This window comes from Chroicocephalus ridibundus, chromosome 11 (assembly GCF_963924245.1).
Source record: "Chroicocephalus ridibundus chromosome 11, bChrRid1.1, whole genome shotgun sequence".
Classification (NCBI taxonomy): Eukaryota; Metazoa; Chordata; class Aves; order Charadriiformes; family Laridae; genus Chroicocephalus; species Chroicocephalus ridibundus.
In genome coordinates, this window is record NC_086294.1 from 14991085 (window position 1) to 15009541 (window position 18457).

The window sequence follows — 18457 nt, forward strand, 5'->3', positions numbered from 1 at the left end:
ATCCAGGGAGGGGTCCCCAGGAGGGACAGGAGCTCAGGACCTGGGCACAGGCAGCTTTTTGGGTGCTGAAGGGTGCTGCTGCCTTCCCTTCGCCCAGGTTACGTGGGCTGGGCAAAATCGCATCTCCAAAAGCTCTTCTTCAGCCCTCCCCTGCTGCGAGGCAGGAGCAGGCAGCCTCAGGCCATCACCTCAATTTTACTGCCAATCCTGTGGCTAATTTGTCCAAGGCTCTAGTGATTTACATTTGTTTAGGCTGATGGAGGGCCATCATCTTCCTTGGTTTAGCATTTATCTGCCTTTCTCAGCTCGAACAAAGGCAGTGCTGAACATGTGGTAGTTTGCGAGCAATTCCGTTTTTTCGGGTTTCCAGGCATTAGCGCAGGGCTGCGCCTGTGGATTTGAGTTGCAGACACTTCAGGGGGATGTTCATTTGTTTATAAAAGAAACCCACATCTGTTTCTGTTTGAATTTTTTAAGCAAGCATACATAGAAACCTTTCTCTTGGTTGCTGGCTCCATAAAAGTTAGATTTTGGGCCAAGTTTGACCTAACGGTGACCTTTTTCAAAGTATTACAAATTTTTTTGGTATTTGTTTATGACTGTAATAATGATGCCATGCGTGGAATGGGTCAGTTAAAGGTGAAATTAGCCTCTAATGTAAACAAAGGATTAATTTTGGAGCGGAGACTCCGTATTTTGTGGAGACTTGGAATTGCTCAGTAGTACCGCAGCTGAATGGCTCCTGAGCGCTTGCTCTGTGGGAGGGATGTGGGTCCCCCTGCGCTGGGTGCCGGAGGGGTGTCAGGAGCCCATGGGTCTCCCAGCCACCATCAGACTTTATAACCCAGCTGGGGAAATGGCCCAATTACCCTTCTTCTACAGTAAATTCCTCCGTTAAATGCCGTGGTTTACTACTGTTTGGCTGCTCCAGAAGATGAGTCCCTCCGAAACCAGCATCTTCTTAGCACCGCCTGGACGTTAACCCTTTTATGAAAAGATCTGGTTGAAGTCTGTGGTTTTGGCCCCAAATTTTGCTCCCTTCAGCACCGTGTGGGCTGTTGTGTGCCGTCCCCTACCTGGGTGGTGGCTCTGTGCTCAGAGATATCCATACTTTGGTCAAGCAGGAATTTAATTCAGAGCAATTTAATGCCGTTTGGGTGAGAGGATGCTGTCTCGGAGCCTGCTGAACAGTGGCAAAATGCTTTACTGAAGGACTGTTTTACCTGCAATGTGAACCACTTCTGTGTGTGAATATAAGTCCGTACTCTTACATAGTGAGCGCGTATAGGTGCGTTGTGTGGGGAGGTGTAGGACAGGAGCAGGATGCAGGGACCGAGTTCCATTAAAGGGATGATCAGTGCATCTTCTCCATATGTATCCGAGCCAAAACCAGTCCCAGCATCCTGACATCTGTGCTCTGCATTAATGATATACATTTTCCCCTCTCTCAGAGGGAGGGGGATGTCAGCGACTGTCTTGCTTTAAAGGCAAAGATGGGAAACGCTGGAAATCCCACTGGGTACCAGTAGCATTCCTTTGCTTCAGCTCAGGTGTTTCTGTTCCCCGTTGGCTTTGGCTTATTTAATCGCTGTGACTAGAGACTCCGGAATCAATAAAAGCAAAGCTCCAGCTTTGTGCTCCAAAAGCCCCTTTGCCACTTCAAACCAGTAGGAACCAGTTCTAAATGTCCAGGTAGAATTTCCACTAAAAGTAAGTAAACTGCCGTTAGAGCTGCCTTCAGTCTCATTTTCCCCAAGCAAAATCTAATGGCTATCGGGAACAAGGCTGGTTTAATAACATCTGTTTCCCCTTGAACCACTGAGGGAAAGTATTGATATTGCCATATTCTCAAGGAACGTTTTATATCATGTTTTGAGAGGGCAGTGCCTTACCTGATACACTGATAGTTAAATGTTTACAATGCTTTTTAGTATTATCTCTTATAATGGTGGGATAAAACATAGCACGTATATTGTAAAATACAGGCATTGCAAGGGTTTTATGTGCTTCTGCGGAACTTTTCCTGTTGTTTGGGGGCAAATCGGCATGCTCGAGCCTGCTCTCCAGTCTGTGTGCTGCTAGTACCTGCTGCCACCCAACCACACAAATCCAGGGGTTTATTATCATTCCCGCTTATCATTTGCAGAAGCGTTAGTGTCTGTGCCACGTTAACACCTTCAGATTCTTACAAAATATCTCAGAAAGTACTAGGAAGATTTCCACGAGGTTAACGTTGTTTCTTGTGGGCCTGTTTTAGCTCACAGCCTGTCGGGTGGTTGTCCGCTCCATGGGTAGCGCTTTCCATCCAGAGCTCCCAAAGCCCTGTATTGGGGACCACTTTGATCACCCACCAGCCTAAACTGGGCTCTACAGATGTTAAAAAAAACTTTTTTCCTTTCCTTTTTTTTTCCTTTCCTTTTTTTTTCCCTTTCCTTTTTTTTCCCTTTCCTTTTTTTTCCCTTTCCTTTTTTTTCCCTTTCCTTTTTTTTCTTTCCTTTTTTTCCTTTCCTTTTTTTTCCTTTCCTTTTTTTTTCCTTTCCTTTTTTTCCTTTCCTTTTTTTCCTTTCCTTTTTTTTCCTTTCCTTTTTTTCCTTTCCTTTTTTCCCTTTCCTTTTTTTTCCTTTCCTTTTTTTTCTTTCCTTTTTTTCCTTTCCTTTTTTTCCTTTCCTTTTTTTCCTTTCCTTTTTTTCCTTTCCTTTTTTTCCCTTTCCTTTTTTTTCCTTTCCTTTTTTTTCCTTTCCTTTTTTTCCTTTCCTTTTTTTTTCTTTCCTTTTTTTCTTTCCTTTTTTTCTTTCCTTTTTTCTTTCCTTTTTTTCCTTTCCTTTTTTTCCTTTCCTTTTTTTCCTTTCCTTTTTTCCTTTCCTTTTTTCCTTTCCTTTTTTCCTTTCCTTTTTTTCCTTTCCTTTTTTTCCTTTCCTTTTTTCCTTTCCTTTTTTTTCCTTTCCTTTTTTTCCTTTCCTTTTTTTTCCTTTCCTTTTTTTTCCTTTCCTTTTTTTTCCTTTCCTTTTTTTCCTTTCCTTTTTTTCCTTTCCTTTTTTTTCCTTTCCTTTTTTTCCTTTCCTTTTTTTCCTTTCCTTTTTTTCCTTTCCTTTTTTCCTTTCCTTTTTTTCCTTTCCTTTTTTTCCTTTCCTTTTCCTCCTTTCCTTTTCCTCCTTTCCTTTTCCTCCTTTCCTTTTCCTCCTTTCCTTTTCCTCCTTTCCTTTTCCTCCTTTCCTTTTCCTCCTTTCCTTTTCCTCCTTTCCTTTTCCTCCTTTCCTTTCCTTTTTTCTTGCCTTTTTAAAGCATCTACTGTGACAGGTACTTGACTCTGAGCTCCCAAGTGCTCGGTTCCTGAGGGGCGAGTTCAGAAGAACCTGCTGATTTCAAGCCTTTCTGTGCCTTGTTCAAAGTCACAAAGGGAATCAGCAGCCGAGCTTGAAACAGGCTCTCCTGTCCTCCTAATCGCTGTGGTGGTACCTGCTGCCGTGGGTTTGGCTCCGAGAGGATGGAGAAGTCCGCGCAGCCGTGTGGAAGCCGCTTGCTCCCCCCTGGGATCTGTGGTGCCGGGGGAGCTGCGCGGCTGTGCCGGAGCAGGCAGAGCAGCTCGGGGTGATGGGAAGCACGCTGCAGGCTTGGCTAGCACGCTGGCTGTGTGACGGATACACCAGAACTCTTAAAAGAAGTAGATACCGCCTGAGTGGGAAGATGAGTCAGAGGGTAAAACCCTGGTCTCATCGTGTGCAGGGGTCCTCTTCGGTGCCGGGATGCTCGGACTTCCCCCTGCAGACATACCGAGAGGGCACATAGTTTCCATTCTTCTAGCTCTGCATTTCTCAGATTTGCAGCCCAGACGGGTTCTTGTCTTTTGTCCCATCCAACAGCCCCATGGTCCGTGGTGGGGCATCCTCTGATCCGTGGTGGGGCATCCTGCGGTGGGGATGCTCTCGCAGAGGGCGGGAGGGCCGTTTGGTTGTGAATCCTGCGTAGGCAAATTGCCATGCAAAGCTGAGCGATCAAAGCGTACTCGTTCCGCCTCCTGGGAGCGGGGAGAGCTGGTAGAGAAACACTGACACCCTCAAAACTTTACAAAAAGCCCTATGAGGGCTGTTCTCTTCCTTTTCTTTAAGCCCTTGGGTGGCTGTCTGTCGTGAGGGTAAGTACTGGCTGGTGCAGGGATAAGGCGATGCGCAGATACGCAGAGATAACAGCGATTTGGTGCTGAGAGGAGTTTCCTGGGCACTAAGTGTAATGTTCAATTTCTTTTGTTACAGATGGAAGAAAAACGACGCAAGTACTCGATCAGCAGTGATAACTCAGACACCACTGACAGTAAGACCTTTAATTCAAGGCTTTGAACGAGATAACTAAGCGATTCACCTCCAGCAGGGAAAACGCTTGAATAATTACTTTGCAAAGAGCGGAGGAAGCTGCATTTACTGGGAAGTCTCCGCGCAATGAATTGGGCGCCGGGCTGGGTTTGTCAGAAATGCAGCAACAAGCTGATATCAATTTAAACGCCCGGCTGTGGCGGCTCTTAACTGATGAGAGTCTCTCCCTCGTGTGAGGAGTCTGGGCCAGGGAGAGCCGCTGATTGCAAATCTGCTAACGAAGCAAACACCCTTTGTAGACGGGTTGTCGTTCCCTGTGAGCTGCAGCCCCAGACCAGTTCGCTCTTGACTGAGTCGTACTGGGGGAAAGGGAAGTTTTTCCTGGAGTCGGGGTAGAACCGGAGCCGCCTTGTTCCCTTCTCGCGAGCTGAAGAGTGATGTGGGAAAAGGGATGAGGCTCAAGCCAGCAAAGCCTGCAAGCCCACGCTTGCTTTTCAACATCTACCTCGCATCATCCTCATTCAGGGAAGCACAGAAGCATGTGCTCAACAATAAACATGTGCAAATGTGCTGAATTTTGGCTATAAATAGAGCGCTCTCCCACTTCTTCCAGGGTTTCACCCACTGCAGACATACCGCAGTGCCTCAGTGCTCGCTCCCCTCCAGGCACTAGTCTAATCCCTTGTCTGGGCTCCGAAGTTTCCTACGAATTTCAGTAATTTAGCTCTTGGTTCCTTACGGATGTCCCGGTAATTTCATCCAGGCCGTGCTGGGAATTTGCTCTCCACACTTTATGGGATCTGGCTGCTGGATATCTGAGAACGAAAGGGACTTTGTTAGAGACACTTAAAACTTCTGGGCTTTTTTTTTTTTTTCCTAACAGGATGATGGGGAGATTACAGGGGGTTATGGAAAGGCTGATCTTGCTGGGTTTGGCTGCCGTTCCCACAGCTTTAGCCAAAAAAATTGTCAGCGTGAGCGGGGTTTGCGCTGCTACTGCCGACGGGAACCTGCTGTTCGGCTGCCGGAGGGGACCCCCGTCCTGCCGGAGCCCCAGGGGGGGTCTGGGGGTCTGAGCCCAGCGTGCGGAAAGCCTTTCAAGCTCTGTCAACACCGCTGGCTTCTCGTAAATTAAAACATCTCTATCTCAGAAAGGGGTTTGTTTTGGAAGCCCATGCTCCAAACTTCCCATCTCCTAATCCCCAGATGCTCAAGGGTTTACGGAGCCCAGCCACGCTCGCCGGCTCCTCTGCCTTTTGGCGGGGGGAGTGGGGGGAAGGCATCTTTAACCACGGCATTAAACAAGGTGGCCTTATCTCTGTTGGGCTTGGATATTTATGCTGCAGGTGATATCTAAGCTGTTGACAAATGCTCTCCTGCAGGATAATTGTAAACAGAGCGATGACCTTCTTTTTGGTGCCTCCGCCGGGAAGGGGTGGTAGTGGCGCGTTATCTAAGTCTGCGGAGTTGTAGCGGCAGGTTGGAGGTGGAGAAGAGGGGACGAGGTGGAAATTAGTGACTCGATCTCGCGGTGCGAGCCGTGGAGCTGCTGCTGCGGTGATTGGAGCAAGGCGGCGAGGGAAGCGGGGTGTCCCGGCAGCTGCAGCACAGCGACTGCTGAGGGCTTTGTGTACTGGAATGATTAAAAAAAAAAAAAAAGGCATTTAATGACATCAAGCCCGACACCACAGTCAGAAAAACAGTTGTCCTTCAGGAACTGATGCCATCTAATCAAGTCTTCGTTTTATGAAATACAAGAAAGTGGTTTTATCAAGTAAACAGGGCGAGGTGAAGCAGTGCCCCTTCCCCTGCGAGCAAGAATTGGCATGTGAGGTTGGTTTGTCTGGGCTCCTGGGGCACTCGGCTGCCCAGGGACATTTCCCACTGCGCTGGGGACAGCCCTGGTCCCTCACGCCCGGCCCGGAGCCCTTCTGAGGTCCTGGCATGCACCGGTCTGTTGTGCTTGGCACGGGCTTATGTTGTTTTTTCCTATTCGGCCATCCAAGGATAAAATCAGTGTTAAATAGGCCTTTTGATAATTAATTTGTTGCACCCCCAGCAAAACATTTGCGTATAGTGGAACGTGAAGTGATCCTGCTGTACAGAAGACCCAACCATTATCATTATTATAAAAAGATTCTGGTAATTAATTATTATTACCAAATACATTCAGCTTTTATTTTCTTCTTCTTTTTTTTTTTTTTTTTTTTAAACTGGTGGTAGCAGTAGTGATAATAGCACCTATGGGTTGGAAATAAAGGTGACGAGCAATAACGATCCCAGCACATTTCAGGCTTGGACTGCCCTTGCCTTGTGGAGGTGGCAGCGGTGGTGATGGTAATGCTGCAGTCAGGACGATGAGAGTCCATTCATAACGCTCCCAGAGTAAAGTAATCCCAAATCCCAAAACAAATACTCTTTTACTACTGAAAACTATAAAGTGCTTTCGCTTGGTATGTCCTGTTGGGTGGTTCCCACTGGATGCTGAACCACACACAGGCATGGAAGTTATTCGTCCTGGCACGGGCAGATAAGTTTTGCCCAATTTGGTCAATATTTTTGACCATGGAGTCTGAGGCCCTCGAGCAATTCAGATGCTTGTCTTTAAGCATTCTTGTTAGAAAATTTTCAGTTGTATCTCCTTAATTCATGATTGCAATAAATTCCTGATTCCAGGAGTGCTAGCCCTGGGTCCTTCCCTCTCAGAAGCCGTTCTTACTCATGACTTTGGGTTTGCAACTCTGATGTCTGCATTTGACAACAGTTTTTTTAGATTTCGGAGGACTCTGTTTCATCATCCTTATCAGCAGGAAAGTGATCTTAATCTAGTTTGGTGAAGTACCCTGAGATGTGCGTAAAAGTAACGCCATCTCAAGGTATTGTCACCTCTTGGTGTTGACCCAAAGTGTTGGTTGAGGCTGTAGTAGCGGCAGTGGGGCTGGTGACAAAGGTGTTGACAAAACTTTGTCTCTTTGCTTGGTAATCTCTCTCTGTTGCCTCGTTGCAGGTCATACCACGTCCGCCTCCAGATGCTCCAAAATTCCAAATACCAAATCCACCTGGTCACGGCAGAAGGAGAAGAAGCCCTCTGAGGTACGTGAGCTTTTAGGCTTTTGCCAAAGGAAGAGTTTTCCTTTGGGGACATACTTGCCCAGATGTGGTGGCAATCAGCTTGCCCCCATTTGCCTGTGGGTGCCGGGATAGGGCATCCTCCAAGATGCCAGAGCCCACGTTGCAGAGCCACAGCTCCTGGGGTGCCAGCCTTGGCCTCCTGCTGAGCCCTGCTGGGAGGGAGCTGGTGGAGGTACCTGGTGGGGATGTCCTTGTGCCCATTCCATTGGGGTCCTTGTGCCCACTCCATCACTGTTGATGCAAAGGGGAAGAGGTTGTTTGGTGGGACTGGGAGGTCCTACAGTATTGAGATAGATAGCTACGTGCTGAGGTTCCTCAATTTGGGTGCCCACCCAGTTGCCCCTTGAGTAATGGCACTGATGCCAGGGGAGGGTGGCTCCGTGGCACGGAGGCTCCTCCTGGTGAACAAGTGGGAGGTGCAGAGAGCTGTGAAACGAGAGACAGCACAGCTGAGTTGGAGATTACGTTGTGTTGGTTTCCTCCTGTCATGGGGCTCAAGGGCATTAAGGCGAGGCCGTTGGTGTCCGACCCTGTTGAGGGTTTTCCCTCACTCATTGCTGGCGCGGGCAGCACTGCCCACCCGGGGGCAATGCCCGGCTGGTCCCTGCCCGCTCTGCGATGGGCCGGGGGCGGGAGGAGTGGCGTTTGCCCAGGACTGCGCTGGAAGGGACGATGCCGTGCCCTGTTTTCCCTTGTGTGCCTCGGATACATTTCCACTGGACGTGGAAACTATACGAGGCATGAGCTGCTGTTGTAGCAACTGCAGTGTTTAGCCGTGGTCATCTTCGTTTCAAGAGCAGCGTGAGCAAAGCCAGAGGGACGTTGTTCCCGCATTCCCTTTCCTCTGGACCAGGGTCCGGAGTCAAACAGAGCTAAGTTTAGAAGCAGGTGAAGCTGGCGTGGTTGATGCTCTCTCACAGGCTGTAAACTCCTTCCCGAGCCCTCACCTTTACGCTTCTGTGAGGCTGTGGCCTGGTAAGCACAAACCTCTCTAACATCCTCCCTTTGCATCAAGCTGAGAAGAGATTTTGAGGTTTTCCTGTGGTCACTGCTTGAATTACAGCTGCACTGGGTTCTTATGGCTGTGACAGATTTACAGTGCTACATCTACTGTGCTGGCAGTGGACAGAGGCTTACAGAGTCCGAGTTGCTTGTGCCTCGGGTAAAGAGAGGGGCTGAAAAGCTGTTTTTTACCAGCTGAGGTGATTGGAAACACTCCAGAGAGCAAAGAACCAGAGGTACAGATGTCACTGGCTGCTGACAAGGCTGTCGGGAAGTTGTGCGTTAGGGCTGGTAATGTCATTTTTTGGTTATAGCTTTCTCTCTCGGTATGGGTGAGGGGGTGTATTTTATGAGCTGAATCCCCCATTGAGAAAGTGAAGCATTTAGGGCATCTCCTCCTCCTGGGACACCATTCCCCCATCTCCGACGTACCTTCCCGTCCCTGTGCCCGATGTGTCTGCAAAGCCGTCAGACTGGCCATGTAGGAGCCTTCAGGAGTCCTGCGGAGATGCCTGGCGTCACACCTGGTTAGATGTGCCAGGATGTGACTCATGGGTCACGGGCGGTGCCCCATGTGCCACCCTGCTGCCACCCCGTAAGACCCCCCTCCAAAAGAGCCTGCGTCAGGAGATCTCTTTCTGCATCACTGGTACAGACACTCTCTTAACATAAATTAGCTTTATCAGCCAGCTAGGAGTTTACCTGGCTGCTAATGAAGTTTCTGGATATAAGTCCGATCCAAGACTCCAAGTGAAAATGCTTCTGCGCTTCATGTGAAGGACGTGCAGACCCAGATGCCAGTGTTGCTGCTCGACAACAGCTGGAGTGAAAGCTGGATCTTAGTCCGTGGCACCCGGGGAGACGTCAGATGTGGGACCGCGGAGGCCAGGCTTGTCCCTCTGCTTCATGCTCTGTTAGGCCCAGAGGATGGTTCTCAGGGAAATGTAGCTCTGGAACAAATAAAGTGGAGCAAAAGCTTAACAGTGCCCAGCTTAGCAACAGTTGGGACAGAAAGTGAACCCCGGTGGCATATCTGAACTGAAACTCCAGGGGAATTCGGGGAGGCTGTGTGTAATTACTCAAGCTGGAATTCAGCCAGGATGCTCAAGCTGACAAACTATCTTTTACAAAAGCCTGGTGGGAACTGGAGCAGATGGGACCGGTCCAGATCTCAGCTTTGCTCCCCTTGCCGTGCATCTCCCCTGCGGCTGCTGGCATCCGGGTCTGCTTGAATCCAGCTCCAGGTGAAACCCAGGGGTCAGGAGAGTGTGGATTGTCCCTGGGGTTGGACACAGGATTGTCCCGCACAGCAGGTCCGAGACCCGTAGCGGTGCACGGTGATGGTTTGGAGCTCGCTCTGGTGAGCACTGGTTTATGGATTTCTTCTACAACAGCATCTTGCATTCCTTTTCACGAGTGACCCAGCTTCTGTTTTTACTGCGAGCACCCGTGAACCCGTCTGGTCCATGCCCTGGATCCACTGCCCATCGTCTGTGAAATGCTGCAGGGCTTGGCATGTCCCGGAGGATTTCTTGCAGGAGCCTGGAAGATTTCAGGCATGGACTGGGATGGACATCGTGTTCTGCTGGAGCGAGTACTGAGAAGTGTAAAACATAAACCACACCACTGTCAAACCTATGTCACATGAAATACTGAAGTACTTTCCTCTTTGCAGTCCCTTTCCATCTCATTGAGGATGGAAGCCACGGGAGGATGACATGGAGAATGCGATGAATCCCATCCCTGGAGGGGTTCACGGCCAGGTTGGATGGGGCTTGGAGCAACCTGGTCTAGTGGGAGGTGTCCCTGCCCAGGGCAGGGGGTGGCACTGGATAGTCTTTAACGTCCCTTCCAACCTGAACCATTCTAGGATTCTGTGAATGTATTATCAGATGTTGAACTCCATAAATAGACACTTTGGGGCTGGGCAAGCCTTTTCAAACAGTAACGCAAACTCCAGGTTGACATGTGGCTCGTAGGTTTGTCGAGAGCTGAGCCTCCGTCGGTGTGGAGAGGGTCCGGGCAGGTCCCAAGGGGCGGCGATGCCGGAGGACAGGCCGGGGGGAGCGGGGGGTTTGCGTGGGGGGAACCGCCGCGCTCTGCGCTCTCCTGCCCCTCTCGGAGCCGTGTCCACGTTTCTGTGCGAGCTGCTGTCTGCATTCCCCCTGCCAACCCGAGCAGGGGATAAAAAAATCAAAAGCATTAGTGTTACGTACTTGTTAGCCGGGTCAGGGGGTGATGTTTATTATGAAAGACTCTGTGAGAAGGGATTAACCATACACATTAAAAACCACCCGATACAAGGCATCTGGAAAAACAAGCTTCTTAACATGGAAAAGTACTGAGCTGTTTGTAAACATCCGCGAAGGGGGCCATTGCCAGGGAGGGCGATTATATTTATCTGTGCCTGTCACGGGGCTCTGCCCGGGCTCTCTCCTGATGTGTCCCAGGCGCCAGGCCTCCCTCTCTGCTGCCTCCCTTGCCGAGGTGACAGTCGTCCCCCCCTGCCCCACGCCTGGGCAGCGGAGACCTCAGGGCAGAGCCCTGCTGCGATGCCGGCAGTGCCCCGGGCACAGGCATGGCTCTGCTGCCCTGCCTTTGCCCGCAGGCGGGGGACGGATGCGGGCAGCTGCCAGCAGCTTCTTGCATCTGCAGTGATAGCAGTCTACCGATCTGGTCATTTGAATTAATCTCATTAGAGCTCGTTTGCCTCTGAACCCGGCCTCAAACAGAGGGTGGTGGCTGGTACCCATCCCTGGGTGCTGCCGGCCAAGGAGATGCTGGTCATGGTCACAGCCCCGGGAGCTGGAGGGGAGGGGGATGCTCGCCTGGGTCCGCCCTGTTTTGGATGCTGAATGCGCAGCGGGGAAGGAGGATGTGCCCGAAGTGTGGATTTCTGCTTCTTTTAGTGGTGCGTTAGTGCAGTCCTGCCCCCGGCTATCGGGCGGCTGGGGCTGTGAGCGCCAGCCTCGCCGGTTAGACTGCAGTCATCAAGCCCTCTCTCCTGTTCCTGACAGGGAGCAGTTGCCAGTGTCTGAGGAGAGAATCTAAGAACAAGGCAAGTGTGTAATGATAGTCGCCGGTTCTATCTGCCAGCTCCCAGCCGTCAGCGGCCTGGGGACTCCCTTGGCTGCTCCCTCTGAGTCACTGCCTTCCCCGCTCCCTTAGTCATTAGCTCCCGAACTGCTTGGGATCCAAAGCGTTTCCCTGCCATGAGTTGCGCCGCTAGGATATATTGTGTGGGGGAGAAAAAAACCCATTTTTTTTGGTGCAAACTACCTGCCTGACAGCCCCAAACCCATCCCTTTCCTAAGCTGAAGAGCCCTGCGCGGTCTCGGCTCTCCTCGGAGGATGCTCCTCATCTCCCCATCCATCCCCATCGCCCTCCTCCTTCGGCCCGGACCCTCTGGGGACGAGGGGACCGCAGCTGCAGGCAGGGCTCAAGATGAAGGGGAAACCACAAATTTATACAATTTACATTATTTTCTGCTTGCCTTGTTTAGATATCACTTCCGTGCTTTGAAAGATGTCTTTTTATATCTCTCTACAAGGATTTAACCCTATTAACAGACATCCTCGTTGTTGCCCTTCTAAAAAGTAATTCTTCGCGCGTTAGATCATGAGTTTTTTTCCCTGCGATAGGTATATAAAGGCCCAGTGCAATGTGAATTTAGTCCCTGGGCTCTCCATGCTTGAAGAAGGGCTTTTATGAGTATGGCCAAGCAGGACTGGACACGCTTTTACTGGGCTGGATGAGGAGAAAAATCCATCTCTGTTGAAAGGTTTGACTGCAGTGGCTTTGTCACTTTTCCCAAGCCGGCGTGGGGAAAACGGATTAATACCATTGTCTTCTGAATGCTGCGAAGGGCCAGACAAAAATGCTTCTTGTTCCTATTTTAAATTCTGTTGTTCATTGAATCTTTAACATTCAGCATTTCGAGAGGAAGCAAGACTAGATGAAGAGATAGCAGGCTGGCTCCCAAATGAACATCAGAGTAAGTATTTTTTTTTCCCCCACAGGCAGATAATATCGCGGCTCACAAACACACACCAGGCATTGCCACGTTTCGGAGCCTCGCTACCGAATATCGCCGCTTCTCTCCTTATGGAAAAGGCTGGAAAAACGTGATCTATAACGGCAGGGAAATAGGGCTGGGGGGCAGGAGGGGCAGCCAAGGGCTGCACCTGCCGAGGTGCCGGCTCAAGCCGACGCGAAGACAGTTTGTACAACCAAAAACTATTCCCAGGGCTTCCATTGTTCCCGTTGTTTTCTCTTTCTCTAAAAATCCTTGTGACTCATGAGCTACAACAAACAATTTTATGCTTGAGAGAGCGAAGGGCTAATAGCACTGGCTGGAAACGAGCAGGGAGCCCGGCAAAGGAGGGAGCCGGAGACACCCCTGGTCCCGGTGTAGGTGGAGGAAGGGGGTTATGGCCGAGGGGGCGTATGCAGGACACGGCTGCCAGGACTGTAAAAAAAAAAAAAAAAAAAAAAAAGAGTGTTGAGCCAAAAACTAAAGAAAACCTTTTGTCTCGGTGTGAAAAAACACTGGAGACGTCCTCCCTGCCAGATCCCACGTGGCTGCGGTGGGTGCGAGGGCGTCGGGGGAGGATTGGAGATTTCATAGAATGGTAGAGCGGTTTGGGTTAGAAGGGACCTTAAAGATCATCTAGTTCTAACTCCCTGCCCTGGGCAGGGACACCGCCCGCTAAAAAGTTTTGCTGGGTTATAGGAGGGAGCAGATTCCCATGGGAGATTCTGGAGGCAGGCTGTGGCCAGGCCCTTCCCACCTCTCCCGCCTGCCCTCCCTGTGGAGAACGTTGCGCTTTCCCGCATGCACCTGATTTTGAACAATGGGCTTCATTTTTCTGACATTTCGTACCAGTGCTTTGCCGCGTGGAGTGCTTTGGGAAGATTTATTTTTGCTAAAACGTTGAAGATACAAACGGGGATTTGTGTGTATAGACAAAATCTGCATCCCATCCCAGTGCTGGGAGCAGGGATGGACCTTGTCCCTCTGCCCCAAGGTCTAAAAGCCCCAAGGTGAGCTGGATGCGGATGCAGTGGAAAATGGGTAAGACAATTCCTGCTGGCTCGGGAAGCCTCGTGTGCGGGGAGGGCTGGTTGCATTGGCTGAGCCTCCTGGTCCCTTCGGAGCTGGTTTTCACCCGGGCTGGTTTTTAGCCGGCACCTGAAGCCAGCAGCCCCAGCTGGGTACCTGTGTCGGGAGATGCTGGGGCTGTGCCACCTCACTGGGTACCACCATCCGCGCCGGCTCCTGCACGGCGCTCCCTGGACTGGCTGCAGTTTTAAAAGCTAATTAAACCCAGTGCTAGACGAGTTTTCTTTTCGTTTCGATTTAAAGCCCAAAACATATACAGCTTTTTGGCTCTCGACCAGGAGCTGGTTTCATATGAGCGGAAAGTCGTTACTGGGAGATCTAAATTCGATGTTTTTCAGGTCGGTATTTGGGGCTGAGGGGATAATTGGCAGGCTCAGACCTGCTGTGCGGGCACTGGAAGAGCTGAGTCCTTGACAGAGCCTGGAAAGTGGGAGCTGGATGGCAGTGAGATTGCCGGGCCACTTTATTAGAGGGGTTTGTAAGTGAGTCAAAGAACCTGGAAATGGATAGCGAGGATTGCACAGAAAGGCGGTGGAGAGGCTTGGAGAGGGGCTGATCAGCCACGGAGGGAGGAGGAGGAGGAAGAGGAATGCTGCTGCAAAGCGGGGCAGCCTGAGAGTCCTTTACTGAGACTTCCCGATCCATCACAGCGTGCCCATCGCAGCGAAGCACTGTGTGCCACGGCATCTTCTTCCATGGGGAGCCATTTCTATCCAATAAATTGATGCTGTTCCATGCAAGGGCTCCTGGAGGTGCCCAGCAGCTGTCTCGGGGTGTGTGGAAAGGCTGCATGGCAGCAGATCCCCCGTCCCCTGTGAGATGGAGTCCCCTGTGAGATGGAGCGGCTGGTGTAGGAGGTGTTTGCAGCTCATGGAGGAGCTGAATCCACCCCCTGCCTTGCCATGGTCCCTGCCATAACCCCAGGAGCATCCTTCCCATCCCGGGCTGGAGTAGTGGGGTGAAGCGTTAGGATGTGAAAATGTGAAGATATGTTCTATTTAATTAACTTGGAGGATTTTAAAATATGGTTTTAGAGAGGAAAAGCCCATACAGCTTTTGCTTCACAATTGCAATAACAAAAAATGTTGGTGTATCATTGGGGAATGTGACGGATTTGGTGTCCCAGTGACTTCTCATGTTCCTGGACCACTGAGACTGGCCGTTCTGGGGAGGCAGTCAGTCCAACACCACAAACCAGTGGGCTGAAAGGGTGGAGGCTGGTGATGCAGGCTTGTCCTGCCTGGGAGAAGTGAGTGCCAAGGGTAACTTAGAGGCTTGTAGACCTTGGAAACGGAGCAGGCCCACAGTGGCTGGATCTCCAGGACCAGGCTGTGGCTGGCAGTGGTGGTGCTGGGACAGGAGGGGTGAGCTTGAGTCTGAGACTGCCCAGTAGTTCTTTGGTCCAGGAAGGAAAAATTAGCTAGAAGCTGTTGTCTACCCAAAAAGATTTGAACGGGACTGCGTGTGCCGTCAGACAGTTTCTCCACACGGCTGGTGGGACACCTGGAGCAGCAGGACCTCCCTGCTGGTGGCCTGAGCTGCTGTGGGGAGGTTGGTGTCTTCCATGGGCTGCGCTGGTAGGGCCTGGTCCATGCTGTGAGGTTAGTGTGATCGCACGGGGAGTTAACCTGCCACTTCTTGTGCGAGCAACATGGATGTGAGCAGGGAGAGCCATCTGGGAAGCCAAGGTGGGAGACCGATGGGGTGCTTGGGGCATGGCAGTGGCCGAGGAGGTGGTGGAGCTGCTGCATTCATTGCTTGATGGTTTGCCTCTACTGTCTCATTGGGTGTTGTCGTGTCGAGGAATGATATTTTCAGGAGTATATTTATCAATTCTTACTCTTCATTCATCACCATAATATCCACAGACATCTGCATTTTGCATGCCATAATCCGTTGCTCTGTAGACAGCGTGGGAAGGTGGTGGTGGGTGCAGCAGGACCTGTGATGGGTGCAGGGATGGTCCTGCCACAGGTGCCTGGGTGATGGTGGGTGCAGCAGGACCTGTGGTGGATGCAGGGATGGTCCTGCCGTGGGTGCCTGGGGCTGACAATGGGGAATGAAAGGTGCAGCCACTGTCAGGAGCTGCCGGATTCGCCTCCCTGCTGCAGCTCCCATGGGAATGTTGGGCATCTCACTTCTTTTTGCCTTTTCCTCGCCGTGCCCTGCCGTGAAACACTCTTCTTTGCTCACTCGTGTGGCTGTGGGACCGGCAGGGATCGATTGGGAGGTTTTCTGTCTCTTGCCTGGGCTCTGAGGCTGCACGAGCATGCCGACCCCGACTCCTGGTCCCTCTCGCTTGGACAACAAAGGCCAAAAATATCTCGGGATATTGCAATTTCATGTTCTTTTTCCCCATCTTCAAAGCTGGCACTAAGCAAAGGGCGAGGCTGGCCCCTGGGCATCAGTGCGATGCGTCTCTGAGCATCGCTGAAACCTGCCTGAGGCTCCCGAGCATGCAGAGGTAATAAAGCGAACATCTCGGTTTGGCTTTCCCCGTCGCCGGTGGATCGATAGGCAATAAACTGGATCCCGGTGCCGGGCTGGAAGGGGAGGTCGGAGCCTGTCCAGGGCTGAGGGGGGAGCAGGGACCGGAGCAGCCTGGCCTTGGAGACAATTTGTCAGCTCCTGCGGCCGGGGAGAAACAGTAAACACTCCTATTGAGGGAAAATTGCTTGTTTTCTGGTACCCAACTTTCTCCTCGCCGCCAGGTCCTCAGTTCATCAGTGCCCAATTTATCCTTTATTTGGTTTTCATAAATAATTCAGAAGAGTTTGAGTAGAATAATTGAGTCTTTTCCCAACCCTAATCCCAGACAATTCAAAACAAAAAGACATTTAGATTACAATTTGAGCGTATTAGCTGTTGGGAGATTTCCAGACAACTGATCTGCTTTCCTTTACAATTTCTGTGCCGTTCTATCATTTCTAAAGTGTTCTGCTTTGATAGTTAATAATTTGAGCATTTCCAGTTCTTCATGAAAAGACAGAGGCATCGCTGTGATAAAGTGCGGGCGTGTGTGCTGCCTTTGGATGGGCGAGCTTATCTGTTTTCCAAGAAGGACTAAATAAATGAAGTAGTGAGATTGCAAATCCAGCCTGCGATGCGCCTTATCATCTTCAGGGAAATAGATACAATCGTGCTTATTTGGCTTAAAATTAAAACTAAGCTGCTATGCTGATGTGAGCTGAAAAGCCAGAAGGGATGAATTTGGGGAAGACTTAATGCAGGAAAACACGAGCCTGGGGTCCACACCATGCAGAGGGGAGAAATTATACCAAGGGCTGATCCCATTGCTGGGTTTTCCAACGCTGTGAGGTATGCGCGGCGGTTTGCCAGAGGGTTTTGCATCTGCTGACGATGTTGTGGAGCATCGGTGAGGCTGGTCTTGCTGGTCAGAGCAGCGGTGAGCGGCGTGGGATGCATGGCCAGCTGCCCGGGGGGTGCTGCTGGGACACCTGCACCGCTGAAGCCACAGCTCCAGCAAGCAGCCTGGTGCTGCCTTTGTGCAAGGAGATGCTGGGAGGGCTGGAGCCCCTCTGCTGTGAGGACAGGCTGAGAGAGCTGGGGGGGTTCAGCCTGGAGAAGAGAAGGCTCCGGGGAGACCTTGGAGCCCCTTCCAGTCCCTCAAGGGGCTCCAGGAAAGCTGGGGAGGGACTCTGGATCAGGGAGGGGAGCCATAGGATGAGGGGGAACGATTTTACACTGAAAGAGGGAGGTTTAGGCTAGAAATGAGGAAGAAACTCTTTGCTGTGAGGGTGGTGAGCCCCTGGCCCAGGTTGCCCAGAGAAGCTGTGGCTGCCCCATCCCTGGAGGGGTTCAAGGCCAAGTTGGACGGGGCTTGGAGCAACCTGGTGTGGTGGGAGGTGTCCCTGCCCAGGGCAGGGGGTGGCACTGGATGATCTTTAAGGTCCCTTCCAACCTAAATTATTCAATGATTCTAAAGTGGGATCTTTGTTTAGGGTAAGGCTCTGTAAAGGGTGCTGCTGCAGTGGGTGCTGGCACCCTGGGGTGGAGGCAGAGCGCTCAGGGCAGGTTAACAAACACAGCTGCCGAAACTAACACCGATTTCATGGCGTGTTTAGATTTGCATGCCATGAAACGGTGATGCCGTGCTCCTGATCACATGTCCAGCCACGGTGTTCAAGTTGGTGTCCTTTGGAGGCAACTTGAGTTGGTGGAGAGGGAGGTGGAGGGCACTTAGATTTCAGTGGTGTCCAGTTGGGGGAATTTTGAAACCCTGTTGGGTGCCCACCACCTTTGGAAACCATTTCTACCTGGCTTTGCCCACAAATCCACGGGATGAGTGTCTCCAAAACAGCGTTTTCTGTAACAATTTTGCAAATGGAGCCATGTGGAAGTGCTGTGACACTCCTGCCCCGGTGCTGGTGGCCAGAGCGGGGAGGTGGCACTGGCCCCGGATCCTGCCCTCGACCACGCGTGGTCCAGGAGCATCTCGTCCACCAAAGCAGAGCAGTCCAAGGCAGGGAGGCTGGCTCGGGATTATGTTGTCCTTGTTGCAGGTGGGCACCAAAACTGGGTAATGGAGATGCCATTTGCCCAAGTTACGACCGTGGCAATGCAGGGGTGTCAAGAACGGGATATATTCCTACACTGTATTTTAGAAATCAAGCTACAGCGAGGTTACTTTGCTTCTGCTGATATGCAGACACGTGGTATGGTAAGGACTATGACATCTTGTATGCCTTCTTGTGTTTGATTACCATTTATCTTAATTTTTTCTTTTTTTTTTTTTAATTTCTTGCCCTGGCAGCACAGTAAAAGTTTACTGCGACATCCATAACTGTGCATTTGTAGCACATGGAGACGTAAAGGAACCTGATCTTTCTCAAACTGAGCCTAATTCTGACTTTAATATGTAGGCTGTTAATT

General features: G+C 50.9%; 1 protein-coding gene across 2 annotated transcripts in view; it reads left to right on the top strand.

The window, feature by feature from the left end:
• JADE2 (jade family PHD finger 2) overlaps positions 1-18457 on the top strand; it is an 87591-nt gene that overhangs the window by 3589 nt on the left and 65545 nt on the right. For both annotated transcript variants that reach the window (XM_063348833.1, XM_063348834.1), the window contains exons 2-3: positions 4251-4308; positions 7315-7400. In XM_063348833.1, coding sequence (XP_063204903.1) covers positions 4251-4308; positions 7315-7400 — 144 coding nt within the window. The remainder of the gene's footprint in view (positions 1-4250; positions 4309-7314; positions 7401-18457) is intronic.